Genomic DNA, 23,965 nt, shown 5'->3' on the forward strand with positions numbered 1-23,965 from the left:
TTAAGCTTATTCTCCAACATTTCTCCAATCCCGTCCTCCGTAGCGCGCGGGCGGAATCAAGCGGGACAGGCCTGACCCCTGCATACCCCGTCGATAGTCTCGGGCGCTAATAATATTTATCACGAATATAAGTACCTCGTACCTTTGTATTTATTCAATTAAAATATTACATTTTTAACTGCTACCTCATAATTGAAAACTTATGTAATTATCAATCAATCTGCGATGGGGACCCAATCAGCGCTAACAATAGCTAAGGTGGGGGTCAAAAGGGGGTCAGAATCCTTGACGCTATTTTTACAATACCTTGTACGTCTTGCATAAGGCTCTCTCGTGTTTTAGAAGCAAAAGTTTCAATGGACCGGATCGGATATCGAAATTTGCACATTATAGCTTTTGCATGGCATTATGAATCACTATTGGTATATTTTTTTAATACTTATGCAATCCGTATTTCGTATTTGTCACGATTATCTGGAATTATCGAATCTTGTCTCCTCTAAGGATCGGCCATCGCGGGCGCTCAGATCCTAGATCCTGCGTGACAGGATGACAGAAATAGGAGGGAAACGCGAAGCTTCGCGTTACACGAACCTAATTTGGTCGGCGATAACGCTGGGAGATATAACCCTCGGCGTAAGCAAGATACAAGATGAAGGTGAAGTTCAAGACAGGCGCAATCTCATTGCATACTTACCTGCTCTACCTGTATGTAGATATATGTCATCTTGCTTCGGTGTGAAAATGCAGTTTCACTTTACGGGGCGCATACTTGAAGTAGATGTTGAGAAATACGATGATAAGTATGGCAAAGAGGGAAGACCGAGATGAAGAAACTTATCTGTGTAACAAACAGCTCCTAAGAACGGCACGAGCTCCCTAGGTCTTCGAATACCCATCTATCTCCTAAAGATCCCCATTTCCGCGACATCCAATTGTAGATGGTATCGTGTATCATGCGTCGTGCGGTACTTTGAAATATGATCAGTCATGTAATATTAGCTGTGGCCGTTGTTCCTGCGCCATCTCATTGGGCATGAAAAGAAAGTGCAGTTAAAGCTATTACCTGGTTCTTTACCTACGCAGTAGCTGCCTAGTTCCTCCATCACTTAGAAGGTCCTAGGACGGCGGAATAATCCATCCAATCGTGCTTGATAGATGCGATCTCTTGGATCCATTGGACCCAGTGGGAATTTGCTTTTTTTTTTTTGGTCAGCATCCTGGCGTCGGACTTCATGTCAGGGTTTCACAACTCTACCTAACAAGAAAAAATGACAACTAAGACAAGGTAAAATAACACACGCTTTATGTAATGGATATTGATATGTTATGGTCAGGAATAGTGGGAACTGTTGAATGATTGGAATGGAAATTGTCGTAAGGGAGATTAGATTCTCGTTTTCAATACTGTTTTTTTACTCGGGAGAATTAAAGGGAAAGAGCGAGATTTTGACGCCTTAATTTATTTGGAAGTTTACCTGTTTGTTTGTTTACCATAAAAGCCTATACACCTATCTACTTCCAGATTGATATGATGTAGAGATTAAATCATACCTACCTAAATAGATCAGTCACATAATCAGATTTAGGGGGTAAGCCTCTGCTAGTGAGAGACATTGACCAGCATCTTCAGCCTTACCATGTGGCCACCACAAACATTTCAGGTGATCGAGTCCGGGGAGGGGGGAGCTACATGCTAACAGTAGTTCGTCGTGGTCGTTCGGAGCCGACGGCAATATGACCTACGTGTAGGACTTGATAGGTACCTAGCGGCCTAGTAGTCAGGCTCGCTGGCTCACTAAGAGCCAGAGCTGCTATAAAATGCTTACGTGCGTATTTAGCGCGTATGGCTTATATAGCGTGCAGAGGGTAGGAAGCCACTGAGCTGCTTCTGGACTGTCTTCAACCAAGGAAGCAGTCCTACCCGGTCCCAGCCTCTCATAGGCTTCAGATCGGCATGTTCGATCCATCGTGGTGCGAGGACGGGAATGGCTGACTGGTTGAAGTGGGCTCTAGCTTATCTTGTGTCTCTGTGACATAGCCCGTTGGATCGGCCGGGGAAGCCACGAGAAAACGAACTTCGAGAAACACGGGACGTGCTAGTTTCTTAGCGTGTTGTTCTGCTACTGCAAGTACGTGTACCTAGCAGACTAGGTATGTATCTACTATAGGTACAGTTGATATTCAAGGAAGCTGAGATGCGACACATTCCTTGGCTGGGCTTGGATCGAGATTCGAAGGCCCAGGCCCGGGGTGTCCCGAAACGTTCTCCCCCTTTTCGGGCCACTTTTGGGGGCTGTTGACTCGTGTATGTACATGTCTTCAGTTCCGTCTCCCCTATCAGGTTGGGTTCTATATTTTCGTGTATGTATTGTTTCCTAATGTCGACTTGCTCGTGACCATTCCAGGTACTCTACCTCAGGGTCATGGTAAGATTCAATAAAGCAGTTTAGGCTTTTTGGGTACTTACTGGGTAGGTAGGTACTTAGTGAGAAGGGGGGCCATGTGGTGAACTGGTCTCAAGTACCCAAGGATTAGCATCGTTGTACAACTTACTAGTAGAGTCTATATGCATCTCTTCATTTTGTAATCGTGTATGATGTATTTCAGTATCCAAATCGGTAGCTTGAAACCAATAGTCAGTTTGGTTAGGTCCCGGTAGCCAAACCCTACAAGCCACATATGTAAAGTTATGAAGTAAAATACCTATAGTTAGGTACCTAGATAGTACCCAATAGGGTATTAACGTTCAAGCTTAATAATTAAGGTTAAGGTTAATGGCAGGCATAATGTAGATTGCCATGTGGCTAAATAGTTTTTGGGGTCTCGTGAATTATTAAACTATCAAACTATTAAAGTATATTTTATGCTATTAACACTTGCACGTTAACAAGATCCATGATGTTACATCGTTGCCGTGAATTGGGCAATTTAGTCTTTCCAGCCAAATGCCACGTTTTCGTCGAAGTAGCTAGGCTGTTCCCCCCTAAAAAGCTTCGAAAATGGGTATTTTATAAAGTGATTATGCACCTCACGATGCAACTGCAAGCAACTCCCCTATCAAATTTAATGTTGAATAATGACGCGATAACGAAATTATAACGGCGGTATTTACATGTAGTATGCCCAGTATAAATTTCATCCAATAGTATCGAACAAATCATAGGAATATATGGCATAGAGAAAACGATCTTATGGCTACCCCTGAATGGGGAAACGGACTTGTGATGTCTACCGCTAGTGCTGTCTGCTATTGCGACATTTCACGTTGCCTACGCGAAAAAAAGAAACAAGCTACATAAAGTGCGCGCGTACGGGGGTATCAACATGATAAAAAAGGTAGGAGGACCTAGAAACAATTGACCTCTTTGCCCCGACAAGAATACCTAAGTAAACAACCTTAACAGGAGAATTCTCAATCACAATTCCAACCCGTAAAGCAACCGTAGTCTATCTTGTCCATGTATCATACACCACTCCCCGTTCGCCAAATATACAGAATTGCTTGTCGTGAATTCAACGCACGTCATCCCTGCTGTTGTTGCTAGGGAGTTAGTCCGAGTGATTTCCCAATTTGCCAAAAGCCCTTTCATGACAGAGTATCCGCCCAATGATTGTTCCTGGGGAATGCTGTCCTAACCGTATAACCCTCCCATCAGCTCGTCTCGGCTCGTAGGGATGCGTATTCGATGCTTATCCATCTAACCCACCAACCGAAGGCAATATATCCCGCCCAGGCCGGTCCGAGAAACAAAAGAAATAACAGAAACACAATATAGTCCTCTTCGTTGTCAACCAGCCGTGTAGACCAAACTGGCCGGTAGTGGGTATTCCCCCGATGTTGCGAGGATGGATTCGAGAATAACCACAACGTCGACAGAAAGAAACAGCATAAAAAAACCCGAATTGCCAAACCCGCCTATATAACCTAGTGGGGACTATGCCGTGACTTTGGTATCGTGGAGCATTAGTCGTGCCCGTCCGCAAAATCCATAACCGTTGACTCCGAGGACCTATTCTTTTCCCGTATCCTGCCATTTTCGCTCGTTATAAAAATATCCTGTCGTAGATGCAATGTGCAATGACCACCATTCGTGAAGTACCCCTGTACCCTTCCAATTTCAACGTAGCATTTGTTCGGTGACTTCGCTCGGGACAACGCGTCAACCGTAATAAGACGTTATTAACGTAGGGTTTCATGCCGGTTCCTCCTTAATTAATTCTGAACTCGGAGGGTCAGTGGGTCCGACGTTCGGATCATCTGAAGGGGATTTATTGTTTCCATCGCCGGGAGAATCAGTTCCGCCTCCGCAACCTTTAACGAGTCTATGCCGCTATTAAATATTAGCATGACCTCCACTTGATTCGGGCAAATCACAGAAAACGGGGGGATTTGACCAACCTTGAGGGCATCTTTTCTCGAGAAGCTCTTGTCACAGAAGGTACAAGGAAAGGGTTTGATTGCAAGGTGGATCTTCTTATGCCTCTTCAAGTCGTGGTTGCGGTTAAATTGCGTGGGGCATTCGTCGCACTTGAAGGGTCGCTCTTGTTGTTGAACGGTCTGTCTAGAATACATTGAATGCGCTCCCATCAACTGTCCCTGTGGTTGGTAATGGTGCCCCGATAACATAGGACCTACGATCCGCATACGCCCTCCAGGGTTCGTCATGTTTGTTAAGACTGGGCCTCCTGAATATGGGTATTGCCCTGGATAGGGCGGTGCTTGCATTGGAGAATGATGCGCTGTCAGGCTTCTTGGCAAGGCTCCCGCCGTTGTCGGGGACGTCTGTGACGAGGAGGCGTGGGTAGACGTAAAGGAGGGGAAAGAGGATTGGTGAGCTGTAGATGACGACGGCGCTGAGTAGTAACTAGAACCCGACTGCGATCGCGCGTAACTGTCTGGAGCAGCTGTCGTCGAGGGAGTAGAGGGGTGGGATCCTTGCGAATGGCTGGTCATCATCGGATTCTGCAACGCGGTTTGGTTTGAAGGTTGGGAAAGCAGATTAGAGTAACCAGCTCCACTTCCTGGAACAGGAAGAGAATAGGCTGGAGAACCACTTTCAAATGGGGCCGGTAGCCCGTCTGCTGGAGATTGAGAACTTCGAGGATACGCGGGGCTAGCAGAAGAGTAGGTTGACGAGCGGCCGTAGTTTGACTGCATCAGTCCTCCCGGATTCATCAAATTTTGCGAATAAGACGAAGATACCGGTAAAGATGCCCAGGTGCTGGCTTGAGGACTGTAAATTGGGCCTGACGGAGAAGAATTCTGGGAGTTACCGCTGTAGACTCCCGACGAAGGACTTTGGGTGCCACTGCTAGGCACTCCTGCGTAGCTGGTTAGAAAGTTGAAGTCAGAGAAGTATGGCTCTTCGGAGGAAGTGTAATATGTCTCTATAATAGGCTCAAAGGGACTATTAAGCTGGTGTTCGGGTGGAGGGGAATCACTATCGGGGGTATCACCACCATTGGAAGGAGGAGAGGACGACGAATCGGGGAGATAATTAAAATTGAAACCCATACTGGCTAGTCCAATATCTAATAAAGACGTTGGAGTTGGAAGATGAAATTGAGGAAGTGCGTGTGTTGCTATTCTACGAGAAGAAAAGCTAGTCGAGACGGCTTCCATTCTTTAAAGATAGCGAGGTTGGGAATTGGAGATAGAAGACGTTGGCCTTCCAACGCATCTGCCAATTCCGGTAGAAGGTAGAATCCTATTAACTACCTCTATATCGTAAACTATGAATTAAGCCTTGAGATTGAGATTGAGATAATTTGGAACCAGTAGAGCTTATCGCAGTTAGGTCGAGAATCGTAAACAGAAGTTAGCCTTGGGGGGTGAAGTTACCATAAGATCAGGATTCACAGGTAGTTAGGCTCGTCCTGATATTCGGTTTTAATGACAATTAGGGCCGTTTAGTTTTGTTTTGTGTGGTTTTGTGTAGATTCGTATTGTACGTTAAATCGTCTGTTAACTCGGTACTGGGATTTGCTATTGCCGTGATAGAGTTAGCGGTTAGGGAAAACTAGAGCGCCACTGCCGTCGAATATTATGGTTTGGGGACGAAAAACCCCAGACCAAAGTTCTGACAGGCACTTCTGAAGTCTTAAGACTTGGAGGTAAAGTAGGTAATAAACTTAAGCTCTAGGTTGGATTACCTTAAAGATGTGGAGGAAGGAGGTCCCTTGATAGGTAAATAAGCTCGCGCCAGCTTGTATGGGGAGGTTAGAAGTGGAGACGTCGATCATAGAATGGCTTGCCGGGAGGCGCCCTTCGAATTATATACTCTATTGGATGAATTGGCCAAACCCTTGCTTAGGATGCTTAGGACGCTTAGGAAGAGGTAACCGTTCCTAGGTCGGATTTTAGCTTCTTGGGGGAGAGGACAGCTTTTAATCGATTCTGATTTTGATTCTGATTTTTCTTTTCTTTTCGGCTGGCCCTTCATGGGTTGTCTGTCTCTTGTGGTTTTGGTTGGGGCTAGAGCTATTTCTTATTTTAAGTCTCTATCGTTTTATTTATTTCTAGCGAGGAGGGATCTTGTTGTAGTAAGTTAAGAAGATGTAGGTAGGGACCGGGGGTTTGCTAGTACGTACAGCGTATCAATCCATCACCCCAGACTAGCTCCATGGGCTGAACCTGCTACCCGGTTGTGCATATATGCAGTTTAGGAGTGTAAAGCTGATAGAGAGGGGCAAGAAAGACGGAAGAGGCGCGTGGGTTTACATTAGTATGTACCTAGGTTCCCAAGTTCTCAAGTTCCTACCCTAAGTAAATTATTCCATGTGGACTGGAGAGTTTCAGCGGAAACTTTGCTTAAGTGTTGGTTTCGTCCCAGTTGAAGGCGCTCTGGCTCCGGTACATGGATACTTGAATACTACCATTCACCACATGCTACATACCACGTAAATTGTACACGCGTAAGTATCTACATGTGTAGTTTAGTTTATCCTGGTAGTTTATTCGTGCCTTAGAGCAGCCAAATCTTAGGTATTGTACGGTGAATTGGTTTTTGACTTCAACGTTGCCGATATTGTTGATCCGGTACTCGAGACTTGTGTTGTCAACCGTTAAAGAAACTACCAGAGGGATAACGAAGCGTTCGTCGACTACGGACGGTGGCTTGCTCGATCTGGGGCAGTACTAAATAAACCAGAGCACTAAGCACGTGGGCTAAAAGAGTAATAAGTCTGCTACGCAGGTGACCTAGATGACCTAGATTACCAACGCATATGCACAATGGCTGTGCTAATGCCGACATCTATGTAGGATCTTGACTTCCAATGGCCGGGGCGTTTCGACGCAAGAGAGCATACATACCCTATGTACATTTATCTTATTTGGTAGGTATGCCCCTAGGAGTAATCTTAGTGAGAAGGAAAGAGTGAACTTTGGTCACCAATTGGGGATGAAAGAAGTCACAGAGTCAGAATAGAAAAGAGCTGTAAAGGAAGGTACAATAAAATAAAATATGTACTGTGTCTTTGGGAAAGTGTGGCCTCTGGGGTGTTCCTTTACCAAAGTAATGAAAGGAGGATGTTCGAGTTCAAGGGGGAATACAGCTACAAAGTGTAAGTACCCAAGTACTTAGCTAGATTTATGTAGGGAAAGACAATTAGAGGCCAGAACCTTGCAACTTTACAACCTCGCAACCTGGCTCCCTGTTCAGCATTTACGATTTTGAACTTAGCACCCGCTCTTCGCCCCTCTAAAAGCTCCATGCACCCAAGATCCCGGGATGCTCTTAATGCCCGGGTCGTCATTACTGCCTACCTATATTACGATTAATTTATTGGCCCTTCTAGCTAGTTTGGACATCGGTCCATTACGAAGTTATGTCCAATGTCACATGTAGATATCGGGGTAAACACTTTGTTACTGTCAGGTGCTATTGTTACCGCATGTAGGTACCTAATGTACATGGAAAGGGTGTGTTACTAGGTACCTAGATATCTACATAAGGTCGAGATATGTATTTATCAGGGTTACTATAGTATACGATAGAAAAGTACTATGTACCTAGTATTTGAAGTACCTAACCTAATCCTGTCATCAAGTCGTCCGACTTCCCGCGTTTCCTAGCTCAGCTAGACCAAGCTAAACTACTTAGTAAACTAGAGACACGGAATAATGTTTTATTGATTTTAAAAAAGCCCCCCATCTTCACCGGTACTCTATCTTATTATACCTTCTAAACTCAGTAATTGAGAAATGTTCCCGTGCTTACGGGAAATACAGCTGAACACTAAGAAGACCTGAAAAAGCTCAGCTCCTGGCCGATTGTAGTGATGGACATGACGAGATGGGGCAGATGGGGTTAGAATTGGGGTTCTAAATGATGTACAGGGGGGCAACCCTTCCGCTATCCCCTGTTGCCGTTCTTGCGCTAATGCATTCCATGACAGGGACTCTCAGAGTGCTGATCTCGGCCGTGTGTCCACGACTAGGGTCTTCCGTTAACGTGGTAGGCCTAGTAGGCCTCGCGTGCTTTCTTTACTTCTCACCGGCCCGGCCTATGGTGAATACTTAGACACGAAGGTCTAAACGCATAGGACCTATGTTTGGTCGATCACGTTTTGAATCTCATTATCCCCTGCGAGGACCAGACCTAAGAAGAGATTGGGAAAAAGGGGTATGTCCAGTGGTATTCGGGATGATGAATACCTAACTAGATATAGGTAGCGTTGCTTATCATTACTTCCATGGTTCAGTCATTTCCATCAATAATGTACATGGTAGCATGACAGGTAAAGTTACACGCATAAGCTTACCGCTACCGACATGCGCGACGGTTTGCCAATGTGAGTATCGCGAAGTAGGCATATTGGTACCTAGTAGTATAGAAAGATATAAAAGTAAAAGATTACCTATTGAAACGGATGAATAGGTATAATTACCGTCCCAAGCATTTCGCCGTCTTCTGAATTGCTCAGCTCGCTTCAAACTTATTGTCTTGGCACATATTCGATGATGGTGTACCTAATAATCAATCTTCAGCTGTCTATTTGATGCTACTAGACTTTTACGCGCGCGCAAAACGGGAATAAAGTTATGAGGCTGCTGTTACTTTGGAGTTAAATACTACCTACCTATCTCCCTACGCGGTAGTCGATCTAGTCATCCCATCTTCCCGGGTTATATAGAGATCTAGATATAGAAGATTGCCTTTCGTATGAATGGTCGGCGACACTAGCGGCTTGGTGCAAATTTAAGCCGGTAAGCTGGCCAGTCTGTACTACTTTCTCTCTGGTGCCCCACGTGAATTGAAGGAGAGAACCCTTATGTCTATAGCGTCCAAGCCTTAATTGTAAATACGCAGGTTGATAACGACGTTCGAATTGGTGGAATAAGACAATGGTTGAGGACAATCCATGATGTGATCTTCTATACGTAGGCTGCTAGGTAGGGACTCTCCCCCAACATCGATCGGACGACTGCGAGTCTACCATGTACATACTTGGCAATGCATGTGCTCCGCGCTGGCATTACTGCAGACTGCGTGGCACTTGAATGGTGTCAATGCAAGCCACCTCTTCTTCGCCAGATGATCTTATAAAATTACGGACATGTACGCAAGTGTGCGTATATGAAAGAAGCACGTAATATTCCTAGCATAGGGTAGGATTGCCATGCCGAAAGAGCCTCATCGGTAACATATCGACGATATCAACGATTTGGGATATAGCGGCCCGCTTGGGCTCGTGACGTCTAAAGGGGGGCTGAAGGGAGAAACGACAGGATCCCGTTCAATCCTCTACCTGCATCGAATGTCATCGGGGCGATCTGTTAGGTTCGATCATTTATCCCAATAAATGCTTGCGTATGCCGTTGTTGCAGGGAAAGTCCCTGGAACCAGAAGCAATTAGGTTACACCCCGTTGTTGGAGGCTAACGCTGCCGTGTGCGAATTTGCATTGGCATTAGCATTGGCATAGGAGAGTAGGTACAAGGCGTCGAGGCGCGCGAGAACCAGGGTCAGTCGTTCGCTGGGATTTCTTCGATTAAGGAAAACCCCGCAATCGCCGCAACCAGGGTGTATTATACTACCTAGTATTCCATTTTAGATCCATGGATACTAGGTAGTATTGTATGTATGTATATCCACCTCGGAATTCTGTTGTGTTGCGGTAAAGCATACTTACGTCGCTCATTCATATGAGATATTCTTGGTAATAATAGAGAGCTTACAACTTTTGCTTTTTCTGTCTCTCGAGGGGTAAACGCTTACCCTGCGCCTTAAGCCAGGATTTAACCCCCCACAACACGTTACAGGACGTGCCCAACTAAGAGGTACCTACTAGGTAGGTAGGTACTAGACCAGTAGGCCAGTAAACACGTAGTAGAAAAGATCAGGTATTGTGTCGTTAGAGCCTTGCCTGGTTCAGGGAATTTTTGACGAGAATCGTGCGTTTCTTTCCTTACTCTCCCAAAAGTTCTTCTTAAACTTACATCCCTTTCGGAGCTCACCGTGTAAACAGATAAAATCGACAGAGCTTACCAGATTGTAATCCGTACTTCGCGCGCAGCGCTTAGGTAGCTGGGCAGGTAGGTACAAATCTGAATCTGACTTACTAGGTTGGCATAGTACGGGCCAATCTCCCAGATGTGGTATCAGAGCCTCTCTCTCTCTAAGACACAAACTCGGTGCTCGGGTGGTTTGTATGTGCATGATCTGGATGGCACGGTAATACCTGGAATCTAATCCATTTTTAGCAATTCCTCTTGTTCTGATAGTTAGGATGGTAATCGACGGATTCTTCTCGTGTCACCACCTACTTAGGTACCTACCTAGACATATTCCGCTGCCATTCATCGAGGGTCTGACCTCACCATGCCGACCGCGACGGTACTGGAGACTGGAGTTGCAGAGCTGAAATATGTACCTAGGTAATCCTGATTGGTCAGCATTCTTAGGGATGATAACCCTGCCATTCGACTAAATATGGGCGAGTCGGGACCGATGCGAACCCCGAATGTCATTCGCCTGAATTGGGTTTCAAGCTTCGAGGGTATTGCCAATCCTAAGGGATAGATGAGCGGTTCCCAACTTCCCTCTCCCTTGACATTCGAATCTTTGTATGAAAATGGAACCGCAGCAACCGGGTAGGGCCGGTGGCGCGAACTCAGAAGCAGAAACCAAATCCTTTCGGCAGCTGCTGCATACCGTACACAAGATGGGACCGCATCTCATCTCATCTAGATATGAATTTCTCGTCTAGTCGACGTGTGCGAAGCCTTGCGAATAACGTCCGGGGCCGGGGTATCGTTCCGGAGCATAGGTTTCCTCCTTGGATGAGACCTCCAAGCCTCAAGGTAATCAATAGGTATCCAGACGACCTGGGAGATTGGATGGGGTGGTGAATGTTCATTGGGATTCGTCTGGTTGGATTCCAATCAAGTTTCAAGTCTAAGTACTTGCCTACATACCTAGTACGTAGCGGCAGGACAGGTATGGGTAGGTAGGCAGGTAGGTAGGCAAATAGGTAGATTTTTTGTGCCTGTGTAACCCGTCATCCAGCAGTTCCTTAAGCTTGGACCCGTTTATTGAAATTCTCTCGTGTTGTATCGGGATGCCGGTGAGTCGCTCGATGTGAGCCGGGGCCAGCACAGAGCACCTGGGCAGTTAATAGTAGGGACGGATGTAAGAAGTCTCCGAAAGACATACTACGTCGGTAACAAGTAGCATGCAGTGAAACCAAAAACGTCCAGACCACTAAGATGAAGGCCGGTACCTTATCAAGTAAGTTTAAAGGTCGAGTGCGGTTTTTCTTTTTTTTTGGTGATGTGACATTGAAACCGATTTAAGTGAAGAACGGCCAACTGCTTCCAAGATACGAGATACGATTATGCAACATGCAACATGCAACAAACCATCCCGATTATCACGCTATGCATCCCCATTGTTGAATAAGAACTGCTTAAATACATATATATGTAGTTTAGCTATTCAAGCACCCACCTTTTCGGCAGAAGTATGGATCATTTCGTTTCATCTCATTCTTTTACAAATTCTTAACCAATTCAATTACCTGGTTATATTTATTATGATATGTTCAGTATTCCGGAAAAGTTAAAAGTATGGAAAGGATTATACTTTTCATCATGGGTTTTCTGAGATTCTCCGTTTAAAGGTCTAATGAGCCTGTGAGCTTGAAATCTAGATTCTGGACTTTGTCTAGGCTCTGATCTATTGATCTACACTACTCCTCCACTTCATTGCGAGCTGTCGCGGCTCACCGGTGACCGGTCAGCTACGAACTACATATCCGCATTAGCGTGATTGCTATCATCTGACGCCCTTCATTTCCTAAGAACCCAATTACACCTGGGCATCTATCATTAAACATTAAACAGAGAACGGCTTTACATATGCGTATCGTTAAAACTACTCAAACACGACCACTCTCACAGTTCCTGGCTTTGGAAATGAAGGCCAACAATCGGTTTTGTCTTGAAGCCCTAGTTAGCGGTCACGAGCCACAGTGCTAGTTACGCGGGGGCTATGCCGCGGTGTGGTAATTCTGTGCTTCTGGCATACGAGGGTGTCTACAGCCTATCGCATCTTTGCCCACGTCAATCCCGACAACTATTGTGCTACATTAATAGTCCCACGCGTCACTTCCCCGAACCGGCTGGTTTCCCGAATTCGGTTCTTCAACCGAGGAAAAAGGACTCGTAAGTCTCGATTTATGACAGACATAGCAACAACACCTATTGCCCTATGACCTTTTGACCTTTTGGCCTTTTGGCATCTATGAGCGGAAGTTAGTTAAGGCAATGTTACCAGCGGATCAATATGGAATTTCATCAGATTCATAGCCCCATCTCGCCCAATTTTTCTTCTGCGAGACGACGAATATGGTATAGCTACATTCACCAAGCTGATAGGTTCGATTGAACCCCCCACCCCTAAGTTGGCGTTGTGCTGTTGTGCTGTTGTACTTCAACCATTCGCCTTGGAGGATTTCTATGCAATTCTCAAGCCGGTCTGGATTGACGCGCTCGTCTCCTTTTACGATTTTCAGCTGGCATCATACCTGAACACTTGCCTCCGTTCGGAAAGAATGCGAGACAGAATCGATTTCCTCGTAGGACGGGCCGTTTCCCCCCATCTTCCGCGCTCTAGAATAACCTTGGAACCAGGCACAAAGTCGCACGAGCGGGGTTTAGGGAGGATTCCCTTAAAAGGATGGAGGGGGAATCCCGCGCGCAATATTTGGATTTTCCACTCAAACAAGCGGGAGTGTGCATTTCTTAGCTCCTTAGCGATTTCACTGCTACCGAAGACAGGGTAAGCGCCGTGAATCCATCCACGGCTCTGGGTCAATTCGGTTGGCGCACCGCATGAGCCCTGGACTCCTTGAGCCGCCACAGGCTCCTCCCAGACACACGGATGAGCCTCATTGAGGAAATACGCCCATCCACCAGAACGGTTTGGCTGCTTATGGCTTCGGCAAGGTTCCGAAGAGTCAAAGATCTTATGTCTCCACACCAATTGACCCACAAAGTCGTCGATGAAGTTGGGGGAAAACTTCCTCTTTCGTCGATAAGGTGGATAACAATTCGATAATATGTATGCGATGATTATCCCGAACTTCCTATTCATTGAGATGGGTCGCCGGTCTGTATGAAATATCACAGCTCCGAAAATGAGCCCGGAGGGTGTTGAAGGCCCGCCATTGGACATTTAAACGGCGAACACGGAATACCTGACGGTTGCGAAGGCCAATCCGCCGCCGCATCTAATACCTTTTCTCATTTCGCAACTCCGGGTCTTGCTTTCCATGATATCCGGTTGCAAGTTGAATGAATTGATAATGCCGATTGGAAGTTCCCTGTTTTCCGCGCCACCACCCTTGTACGGAAATCAACATGCTGCAATGTCATCAAAATACTAACAAATAGGTACTAGGTGGGTAAGTGGGTAGGCGGGTAGGTAGGTGCCTACCGACCTAAAAATTATCGTCAGAGTCACAGAGTTTACGCCGACCATCAACTACCCCTAGTACGCATACGCGAGTAATCATCGCTCGTCTTCCTGCCCGATCCAATATAAGCAGATTTTGTAGTCTATTTGGGATTATTCCATCCCGGGATTAATCTTTTAATGACGTTTGTTTATCTGGATAAATCCAATGAAAATCAATGAACGCAGCAGCAAAATCAACATTATAAACATTATAATTAACCGTATCTCCGAATATGGCCGACATGGATAATCATTCTGCCTTTGACAGTCGCGCGGATAAGTCAGATCAATAAGAGTAGACCTCGGTACCCCTACGAGCAGCGTACTGTAACACATTAGCCGGTCTCCTCGATTGCCGACCTAATTGAGTCATTACTAAGATCTCGGGCTCTGGAGGATAGCCGTAGATCCAACCTGCCTACGCGTATGCAGTCATCAAGTTCCGCTCGTCGTCAGCTGTAATGAAGCTTGCTTATCTACAACCTAGATATATTAAACTTGCCAGATCTCTCGTCAGCACGAGTTGAATGTTACCCACCTTCTATGTACATCGACCTTTTGCGGTTACATGTATTAATTAGACCCGATGGTCAGGTACCTGCTCTCTATTATCCCCTCCTCCTACCAAAAGATTTGTCTAAAACACCCTGTTGATTTTCACAGTTTTAATATAACAATACCTCATGTAGTTCTACCTAAAATCAGGACTATCTATCCGTATGAACACGGAACAAAACGTCAAACAACTAACTTCTTCATAATACTACAATCCCTCTTATGAAGAAGGTCGTTACTCAGCTACCCAGCTACCCGGGTATCCAAAACTCGTTTCATATTCAGCATCTTGGTAAGTTGTAGACAGGACACACCGCTCAAAAACCTGGCAGCTCGTGATGCATTCAGGTTTTCAACAGTGGCAAAGTAATATCAGCTCCTGCATGTACTAGCCAGGCGAGCCGTATCAGGGACCGCAGGAACATATTGTAGTAAGGTAGGTATGAACCCATCTCTCAGCTAAACAGCTTGTGAGGCTAGCGCGTCTTAAAGTAGTATATTCGTTATGATTAGTACAACTACGTTCGATACCTACCTACCTACCTAAGCAAATGTGTCAAGGCCAAGAGTGAAGGTCTCAAGTACGGTCAATATCTAGCCTTGTCTAGCCGCCTGGTATATCGCGATATAAGCATAGAAAGTGACTCGGAGGCTGGCAGCGACGTCAAATAGAAAATGGGATCGTGGGTATCCTGCACCCATGGCAGCGCCACTAAAGATTTCCAAGTTGAAGGCGTGATTTAGTTGGATGGCATCCAAACCACTCAATCCACCAGATGACCAAATTATCAGCCACAAACTATATCCAAAGCAATAATTTGGGTGAAACATTGAAAGAAGGAAGTTGAAGGGGGGCCAAAGATTTGGCCTGAGATCGATCGTGGGAGTTGTAGGTAAGGATTCTTCCAAGGCTCTATTGAGTGATCAGCAAGGTCAACATCGTGCTGGGGCTTGATTTGCTGAAGAAAGGTGTTCGAAGATGATCAGGGTCCCCGGAACTCCAGCCCGTCCACACACACAGCAGCAAGGCTTGCATACGAACTCGTTATCAATCCTTCGGGCACCTATGTTCTTCGTTTAAGTCGCATGCTATCAAGCCTGGGCGCCGCCACCCCCTACTCTGATGTATCGCTCACCAAGCCACGATTAGCACTAGAGATATTGACACTTGTCGTCCACAACACGACCTGCATGTAATGGTCTTTTCTGAGACTTCTGTGTCCGCTCTATACATAGACGGCTCACCATTGTCAATCAAAACATTCTGTGACTCGAGTACAACTCTCGACACGCTTTAGATCCAAGTACCATCGCTATACCGCGATTCAATGCACCTAGATACGAGCTTACCCCGAGTTTAATCCCGTTCCATCCATGCCATACTATGCAGACTATGTTATTCTCTGCAGTGTGAAGTGAGACGTCATTCAGCTACTAAACCGGCGACCTCCCTGGGGCACAATGATCATCATGCGCCTGCAGGTGGACGACCAATCGGAGTAGGCACGATCGACACTGGCTGGGCGCGCTATCAGCTAGCTCTAGACAATCCTAAACTCCGTAGCTAAGGGAGTCCGAATAGATCTGCAACTGCCTCAAGACACAGCTATTTTACGCTATCGAATTCTTTCTTTTGCAACGACTGATACATCCCCGCGTATCTATTATTGTGGTAATACGTCGTTGAAGAAACTCGCGTGGAGTCGGGTTTCATGTTGATAGGCCATGGGAAGGTTAGTCTCCGGACCACCCTTCTGGATTCTCTTTAGAATCACTGGGGTAATCGCCTACGCTAAAGGTGTCACGCATCTCCTATAACACGAGGGAATAGACTGAGACGAAATGCCCTACTTACGGCCATTAAACCTTAATGATCAACTTGGCTTGGAAATGATATTCGTGTGAACCGTGTCTTAAGGGCTGTGACTTTCAAAGACGCGTAATCCCCTGTGTACCACATGAACTTCTTCGAGTAGAGATGCCGTTTTCGGGAACTCGGGACGTAATCTTCGCGGATTTGTGCCTCAGCCTAGCGAAGCTATCCAGCGATCTTGGCAATGCAATTAGGACATGGGATTAGACTTGTATCATCGACGACCTAATTTATCTGAATAATTGTGTCTCACTATTAATAATTTCATCTAGAGTTAAGAATAGCCCGATCATATCAGCAATGTGAAGTGGCTTGTAGTTCAAATGAACATCAGCATATGTGCTTCCCATCTCAAGCCCCTAAGATGCGGTACCTGCGTCAGCATCGTAAGGTAGAAGTCCAGGCCTACTCTGACAGCGATGTCTTCAGAAAGAGAAGGCATATACCTACCATAGCCCTACCAAATATAAGCATTGGGCGTAAGACAGGCGGTACCCATGCCATCGGCTCCTGCACCTTGTCTTAGCAGATACCTAAGTAATTAGGGGACAAGTTTACATTCCGGCCTGAAGCGGGGCACGCGAACTATGGGCTCACTTTGCGGACTTCGAAACACGGCAGGCTAGCTACTGTGTGTTCTAGAAGCTAGGATACTGTCTCTATGTGGGACAAAATTGGCCGGGAGTCTGGGGCGATCTAAAAGTAGTATCTATCGGAGTACAAGCATGTGTACCTAGTCTTCTCTGAGGACATCGTATGGTTTGACGGACTTGGTTCCGCAGGTACCTGTCTGCCTTGTGAGAACGGTGATTAGTAAGTGCTGTAAAAAGGGGGTTTCTCTGCTCCTATAGCGAAGAGAAGTAATAAGATTTTTTTATTGATCATTGTTCAAGGTATGATCTTGGCATTGGATCTGAATATTATCAATAGTGGCTGGTTTAGGAAGCCTAATGCTAAGATACGTGGTCGACACATGGAAAAGGGGGGACTCGGCCTTGTCGTACGACTTTCTCGGGAATATTAAAATAGCCGTTTAAAGTAAACTCTACATGATATTATACCTGAGTTTTCAAGAATAGGAGTAAAGTTTAATGTCGGTACGATTGATTAACCATTTCATTGATCTTTTCTTTTCTAATTGAATGGCAGATTCCCTGGTGAAGACTGTCATGCCATGGGACTAAGCCTTAGGTTTAGTGGTTCATGCCTGCCAATTGAGCCAAACCACCAAAGGACGACAATCACAAGTCGGACAACTTGCGATCTATTACAGGTATTAAAGGCCAGTCCGTAACAAAGACTCGGAAGGGGCTCAGGGGTCCCAAACTCATAGTTACATGCATAGTAGCAAACGTCCGATTGCAAATTACACACAGGCTTTCTTAAAAGGGGCATTTTACACTTTTTCATTGAAGTTATCTCTGTGATTAATTCAAATAATAATAATGATATGGTATATTAACTATAAGAGGTAGGTACCTATTGTTTACCATAACCTAATGCTATCAGCATCCGCCTTAACAAGACATTCACACTAAGGTCCTAGTTAGATTATATCTATAGGAGATATATTGGTAGTTGGCCTTAGAACGACGTTAGTAAAGAACATTGGCTATATGCATATCACGACGATACCTAAAGCTACCTAGATGCCTAATTTGTTCATGGTTTAAAGTTCTACTCAAAATAATCCTAAGTCTCCCAGTTTACATATCTCAGTCGCATGACTTTAAGGTTGATATTCAATAGGGTTGAAACCAATGATATATCACAATAACTGTAGGATACCTATTGAAGAGATACAAAAGCTTTAACTCTGTAGTAGGTATCTCTATTGTAGGTGGTTATTATCTTTGGAATGGGTTTCATTAGAATCATCACTACCTAGGTATATTGAGTGTTGTTGAGAGATATACCTTGAGATAACATTTAAATAGGTACTTGAAACAATTATCAGCGACAGAATATGTCTGTGGTTCTTGCAAATTCACTAGAGTTTAGGCATCATGATACCTGGGGCCTGGGTTCCTTTCTTTATACCCAAATTAAATATAAAGACATTTACTTTAACACACACTTAACTACTAGGTACCTAAGTACTTACTTGATGGTTTATCTCTAATTCAGTATGGAAAACGTATTTCTTATATAGTATGTTCAATCATCATGAAAAGGAGTTCCTGAATATATCTTTAACTACTTACCTACCAGAATGAATAGGTAAGCAAATATACAGTGATATACATGATAATACGAACACGTTATGAAACTAAGTAAGTATAATTCGAAGACAGCTATCTTAGTAAAATCATAACAAAATCTTAACTGATATAGTCTCTTTAGATAGAACTCTCAAAGAATGCCGGTCAGTATTTAGTTGCTAGGTTCTATTAACTCCTCAACTTACGTCAAAATTAGTTTGCCGCCAGATCCAATACGAGCTTCCTGCAAGAACTTGCCATCGCCCCAAAGGATGATTCTTACAAGCGCTGGCTTCCTATATTTCCTGTTATGAGGCAGAACCAAAAGGCATGGGAACGGTAACGTTGCTGCGCGAAGATCTCTAATCTCCTTACTCCCTCCAAGGGAGCGTGGTATATATAGAAAAGGCCCTTCGTCTACTCTGTCTCTAGTACAAGCACCTAGTATGTCTACCTAAGCATTCCTCATAGACTTCAAGGTTATTAGCGGGCCGAGTCCCGGTCCTACTAGACCTCTAGCTACAAGTCCTCCTACAGACCAGACTTCTGAAACTTCTCTCTTAATTGTGTTTTTCTTGTATTGATTCAGAATAGGTACTATTAAAACTTGAATTTGGGTAGGTTTCGTATCCCATGCTTGAAGGTGCTCCTTTGAGCAAGGACGTGGTGCAATTATCCACGATTAAGACTTGATAGGTAGGTATGTAGAAACTTATTCACAGCTTGGTCCAAAAACACTCCCCATTGATCAAAATCAAGATGTCATGAGGACTGAGCAGAGACTATTTATATTTAGATGGGCAAATGTTCGTCTCCTATGCACTATCAACCAAATGGGCGCCCCCTACAATATCACGGATTCTCATAAATCATGCAAAGAATCCTTTATCAACCTGACAAATAGCTACCTCAAACATAGAAATCTTGTAATATTTTGGATTATAGTATGTCAATCATGAGGTACCCATGTATAGGATTTATATACTTGGGAATTCAGGGGTTGATTAGTAATCCGGAACAACGCTTGGTGCGATCATTTAACCCATTGAGAAATATTATACAGGATTTGGGGAGAGGTTTTAAGGTGAAAGATAAACCTTGATTTCTGATTTCTATAATTGAATTAATGTCTACTATGTTTCCACTAAATCATACACACAATCATAAACTGATGCTTTTCAGCTGATACCCCTATCAGATATTCCGACTACAGCATCTAGAAAGAACTACACGTTGGTACAGCTGCAAACATAGTTTGAATTACCAAGGTGTATTGCTTAGGTTAACATGCTGTTAATTTCTATGAGAATGTGATGTTACACGTACCTATTATGTGGCATTCAGCTTCTGTTAAGTCGCCGTAGGGCCTAGATTTACAAAGAACACCCCTACTAAGGTACCCAAGTACCCTTTCTAAAGAACCCATCAAATAGGTACCTAGGTATATCGCGGAAGACACACCTGTGCTCCTTAATTTCACCTTGCCACAGCCTTTCTCCCCGTTCGATATACAATTTTATATGATATGTAGAAGTGAGGATGGCCCCATACGTCCCTAGGTCTGATAGGCATGATATATTGTCGTTGCATTCAATGTTGCCGAGAAATGTACCTACCCAAGCAGTGCCTATCACATTCACTATTATCGTTGCATTGGTGCAACAGGGGAGAAAAAGCATATACTTTTCGGTGAAAGCCCCATTTCGGTCTTTTCGAGCAATTATAACGCCTATTTGTAGACCAAGTAACATTTCCCCTCATTTTCTATGCGGTCATTTATGCATAAGTGAGACATAAGTTGGATTTTTTTTTCGAGGAGAGGGGGTTGGGGCTGGCTTGAATATCTTATGATATAGGATATCAGCGTCAGTCTTCATCTACTGACATAATTCAAAAGTGATCTTGAAGCTCTATGCGCGATATCCACCTACTAGCCAACGGAACTCTTACTAGTCATGTTGCTGTGTGGGAGCGGCCGATTTCGTTTCTATACCTAAGAGTACCCAATCCTCAGCCTATAATTGTTTCAACCTGTCAGCACTACGTAATCATAGATAGCCCCCCTCCCTCTAAAGATTACCACTTTATATAGGTATAAATCTGTGCAATAGGCGTACCTAGAAGGTATTTTTGGTCCGGACCCCATCGGACCCCATGTCTCGTCATGCTCAGGTGGCTAGCTAAAATTATCAGATGATTGAGGATATGGGCGACTATATATCTCTTGAAGTCTTGATATCAGATCCTACTGTCTTATATCTTCAAGTCTTCTCTTCAATCAATTTTCTTTTCCCAAAGTCATCTCCTTTCTTTTGTATCGGGCTGGGGAATGTACGGTGACCCCCGTGGCAAGGCTGTTCCCCGTCATTAATTCTGCAGGGCATATTTCCTTATTGACAAGGCAAACAAAATACCAACATGTCTTCGGCAAAGGAACCCATATTGAGAGCCAATTGACTTTATAGAAGTTATCGGCTGGCAATATATTAGTTCAAGTGACCTTAGGGAGTTCCTAGAAGTCTGTGTCTTGACTTCTTGAGAGAAGGCTACCGTTGTTTGAGATGGGTCGCAGACCAAGGTACTTCCTCAGGCAAACACATGTCCCTACGTTTTTAGTCCCTTCGTTGCCTTTTCTACACTTCGCCCATGTACCTCGCATGACTTATGGGCAAAGCACTAATTCGTTATTGATTCCCAGACCGAAAGTTGCCAACAAGGCATGCTTAATACCTACCTAGCATCCAAGGACCCTGCAGTTCTGTCCGGCACCACACCAAGAGATTCCCTATCAATAATTCCGATCCCCCGAGCTTAGATTTGGAACAGCGGTATAGCAGCAGTGCAGGAGAACGCAACAAGTTGCGGGCATTTCCATCAAAATGCAGAAGGTTCCTGAGTTCCGCACAGATGTGTACCTAGAGCTTGATATCCTTAGCAGCGCATTCCCTCAATATCCGAAGGTCCCTTTGAAAGAGAGGAGAACTAGACAGAATGGATGTCTCGTACGTCTGCCCAATGTTGAGAGAGCTATTGCACCACTATTATAAGAGGACTTTAAACCACAAACTAAATCCGCCTTGTATTTTTTTTACTCTCCAACAAAGCTTAACTTTATTATATCCTACCATGAGTATGTTCTCCCATGTAGGCACTGATGATGTGTCACAAGTAACGAGCAGCGTTACAAGCAAGACCGAAATCAACTATGAGTACCACCAACAAGAAAGTGCTTTTCAGCAGTCTCTTACGTCCAGGGAGCTCATTGATGAAAGCGGCATGGGCCAGGATTGCTTGTTAGTTTTGTCTTTCTACTAAGCCTTTCCTTATTGCCGCCTCACTAAGCTGACACATGTATAAAGATTTTTCAAAGGCGTATTAGATGACTGCTACCAAAGCCGCCTCTATGCTCGCGTGCTCGAATTTTATTTCATTGAAAATCATCCTAAGCACGGACCGTATCGCTGTCCAATGGAAAATTGCAAGATAGACGAATTCGATGACCTCAAGCAGATGATTCTACATCTCAAAGGCTGCAAGTACTTCAAGCAAGGCTACATTCGATGTCCAGGATGCAATAACGTTGAGAGATTTCGGAAAACCTCTAACAAAGGTTGTTCTTGGAATAGACCTAGTCTCAAGCATAGAATTCAAAAGAAACTCGAAGCTGCATTGGATATTATCAAAAGAATTGCTAGTTGTCAGGCAGAGTCAACCATGGTGTTGGGTCTGTGTCAGAACTGTGGCCATCCAATAACACCGAATGGGTTGGACAAAACTCCCCAATTGCTTCACAGCCATTCTCCAACCGGTTCAATCTCCAACACCTCATCGACCACAGACCACTGTCAAGACGATCTAGGAAAACACTGTTGCTATGAAGTTCTAGGCAAAGAGCTCTATGATATTACATGCATGAGACCCTGCGAAGCTCCTAACACCTATTTACCTTGTGAAGCTCCTAACGACTACCTACTCTACGAAGCTCCTGGCGACAACTCACTCTGTGAAGCTCTTGGCTTGAGACACCGCGAAGATCTCAGTAAGCAACACCTTGAACTCATCGATTCGCAAGGCCACACACCAGAGTTGCCAACCTATGATAAGATACAGTTACATGTCCCACATGATACATTCACCTCAGGCCAGCCGTCTGTATATAACCTACCATCGGAATTGGGCTCATCTCCAGTCAATCCTGGGGCTATATCTTCCACAGGCGTGTCACCTCTGTTCGCTGCAACATTAACAACCACATCTACAGAGAACTCTCAATGCCAAAGCTCATTGACGAGCCATCAATACTCTGGAAGTTCATCTGATCATGAGATAATCTCAAACAAAGGCCATAACATGGATGAAATGCGAAACAATTGGCAGGGATCCCGATTAACACGACTCTATGATCCGGCGTCTACGCGCGACCTAGTAGATCTAGAGTCGTCTTTTGGGCAACCACTTTCAATACAAACGGGATATGATGAACCTGATGTGAATTATCTATTATGGGATAATTCCACCTTTTATCAAGGTCCTCTAGGTCCTGTGAATAGTACGGGACACTTAAGGGACATACCGTCTGTACCCATGATGGAAACATCTTTGTCTGATGCTGGAGCTTTTGCTGGCCCGTCCGTCCAAATTGCAGATGGCAATATCGCTACGAATATCGGACCAATTTCTCCCTCTTCTCCCCTCGGTTCGACAATACCATCTTCGAACTCTGATCAACCTCCTGAATCGGAATTATCAGAAAACGAATTGACCTGTTCCTCTTGTGGATTTAGACCTTCAGGAAAGGAAGCAAATCGCAGGGCATATCTCCGAAAGCATGAAACGATCCACCAGAAGCCCACGTTTCCATGTGATCACTGCGGCAAACCCTATACTCGGCGAGATAACATGGTTGTCCATCGTGACAAATCTCATCCCAGCCCCAGTGATCGCAAGAAACGCCGAGATAACTCAGTTGATATTGGCATGGGGAACCAAAGGAAAAAGAGGTTTTCGGTAAGTTAGGCTAAGAAACGATCGGCTGGGGCTGAATAGGATATCTTTGTGTTGTTTCATAAACGTACACGGGAATAATGCTGTCGAAATCGAATGGGATTCGATATTAGTTCGTGTAGTGGCTTTCATTACCTATTTATGAGTGTCTATCTCCTTAACTCATTTCATAGCCTTCTTACCACCCGGCCAAGCCCATCAATAATAATAAATTCATGAGTAAATTGCAGTGGCCACCATTTTTAGAGCCGTGAACGTACATACATAGTAATTACACCCAATAATCAAGTAAAGTTGAGATAAAAGAGTAATAACGCCAATACCCCATGAATGAATAGGGCAGGGGACATCACAACCTTCACTCCA

At 44.6% G+C, this 23,965-nt stretch overlaps 3 protein-coding genes across 3 annotated transcripts; 1 reads left to right on the forward strand and 2 right to left on the reverse strand.

The window, feature by feature from the left end:
• Window positions 1-4,196: 4,196 nt before the first annotated feature.
• Window positions 4,197-5,518, reverse strand: GGS22DRAFT_187203 (uncharacterized protein; the record flags this gene model as incomplete). Its single annotated transcript, XM_047964554.1, has 2 exons — window positions 4,197-4,334; window positions 4,403-5,518. 2 exons carry the CDS (start codon window positions 5,516-5,518, stop codon window positions 4,197-4,199), a joined length of 1,254 nt encoding a protein of 417 aa, XP_047819806.1.
• A 7,026-nt stretch (window positions 5,519-12,544) lies between these two features.
• Window positions 12,545-14,165, reverse strand: GGS22DRAFT_122271 (uncharacterized protein). The gene has a single exon (XM_047958260.1). The coding sequence runs from the start codon at window positions 13,682-13,684 to the stop codon at window positions 13,019-13,021; it is 666 nt and encodes a 221-aa protein (XP_047819807.1). The 5' UTR covers window positions 13,685-14,165; the 3' UTR covers window positions 12,545-13,018.
• Window positions 14,166-21,721: 7,556 nt separating this feature from the next.
• GGS22DRAFT_187205 (uncharacterized protein) lies at window positions 21,722-23,611 on the forward strand (the record flags this gene model as incomplete). The annotated part of the gene is made up of 2 exons (XM_047964555.1): window positions 21,722-21,888; window positions 21,955-23,611. The coding sequence occupies 2 exons, from the start codon at window positions 21,722-21,724 to the stop codon at window positions 23,609-23,611; spliced, it is 1,824 nt and encodes a 607-aa protein (XP_047819808.1).
• Between the last annotated feature and the right edge of the window lie 354 nt (window positions 23,612-23,965).

This window comes from Annulohypoxylon maeteangense (genome assembly GCF_022496945.1).
Source record: "Annulohypoxylon maeteangense strain CBS 123835 unplaced genomic scaffold GGS22scaffold_6, whole genome shotgun sequence".
NCBI lineage: Eukaryota > Fungi > Ascomycota > Sordariomycetes > Xylariales > Hypoxylaceae > Annulohypoxylon > Annulohypoxylon maeteangense.

Coding starts and splice junctions, on each gene's coding strand:
- GGS22DRAFT_122271 (XM_047958260.1), bottom strand. CDS start 13,684: ATGTCCAATGGCGGGCCTTCAACACCCTCCGGGCTCATTTTCGGAGCT.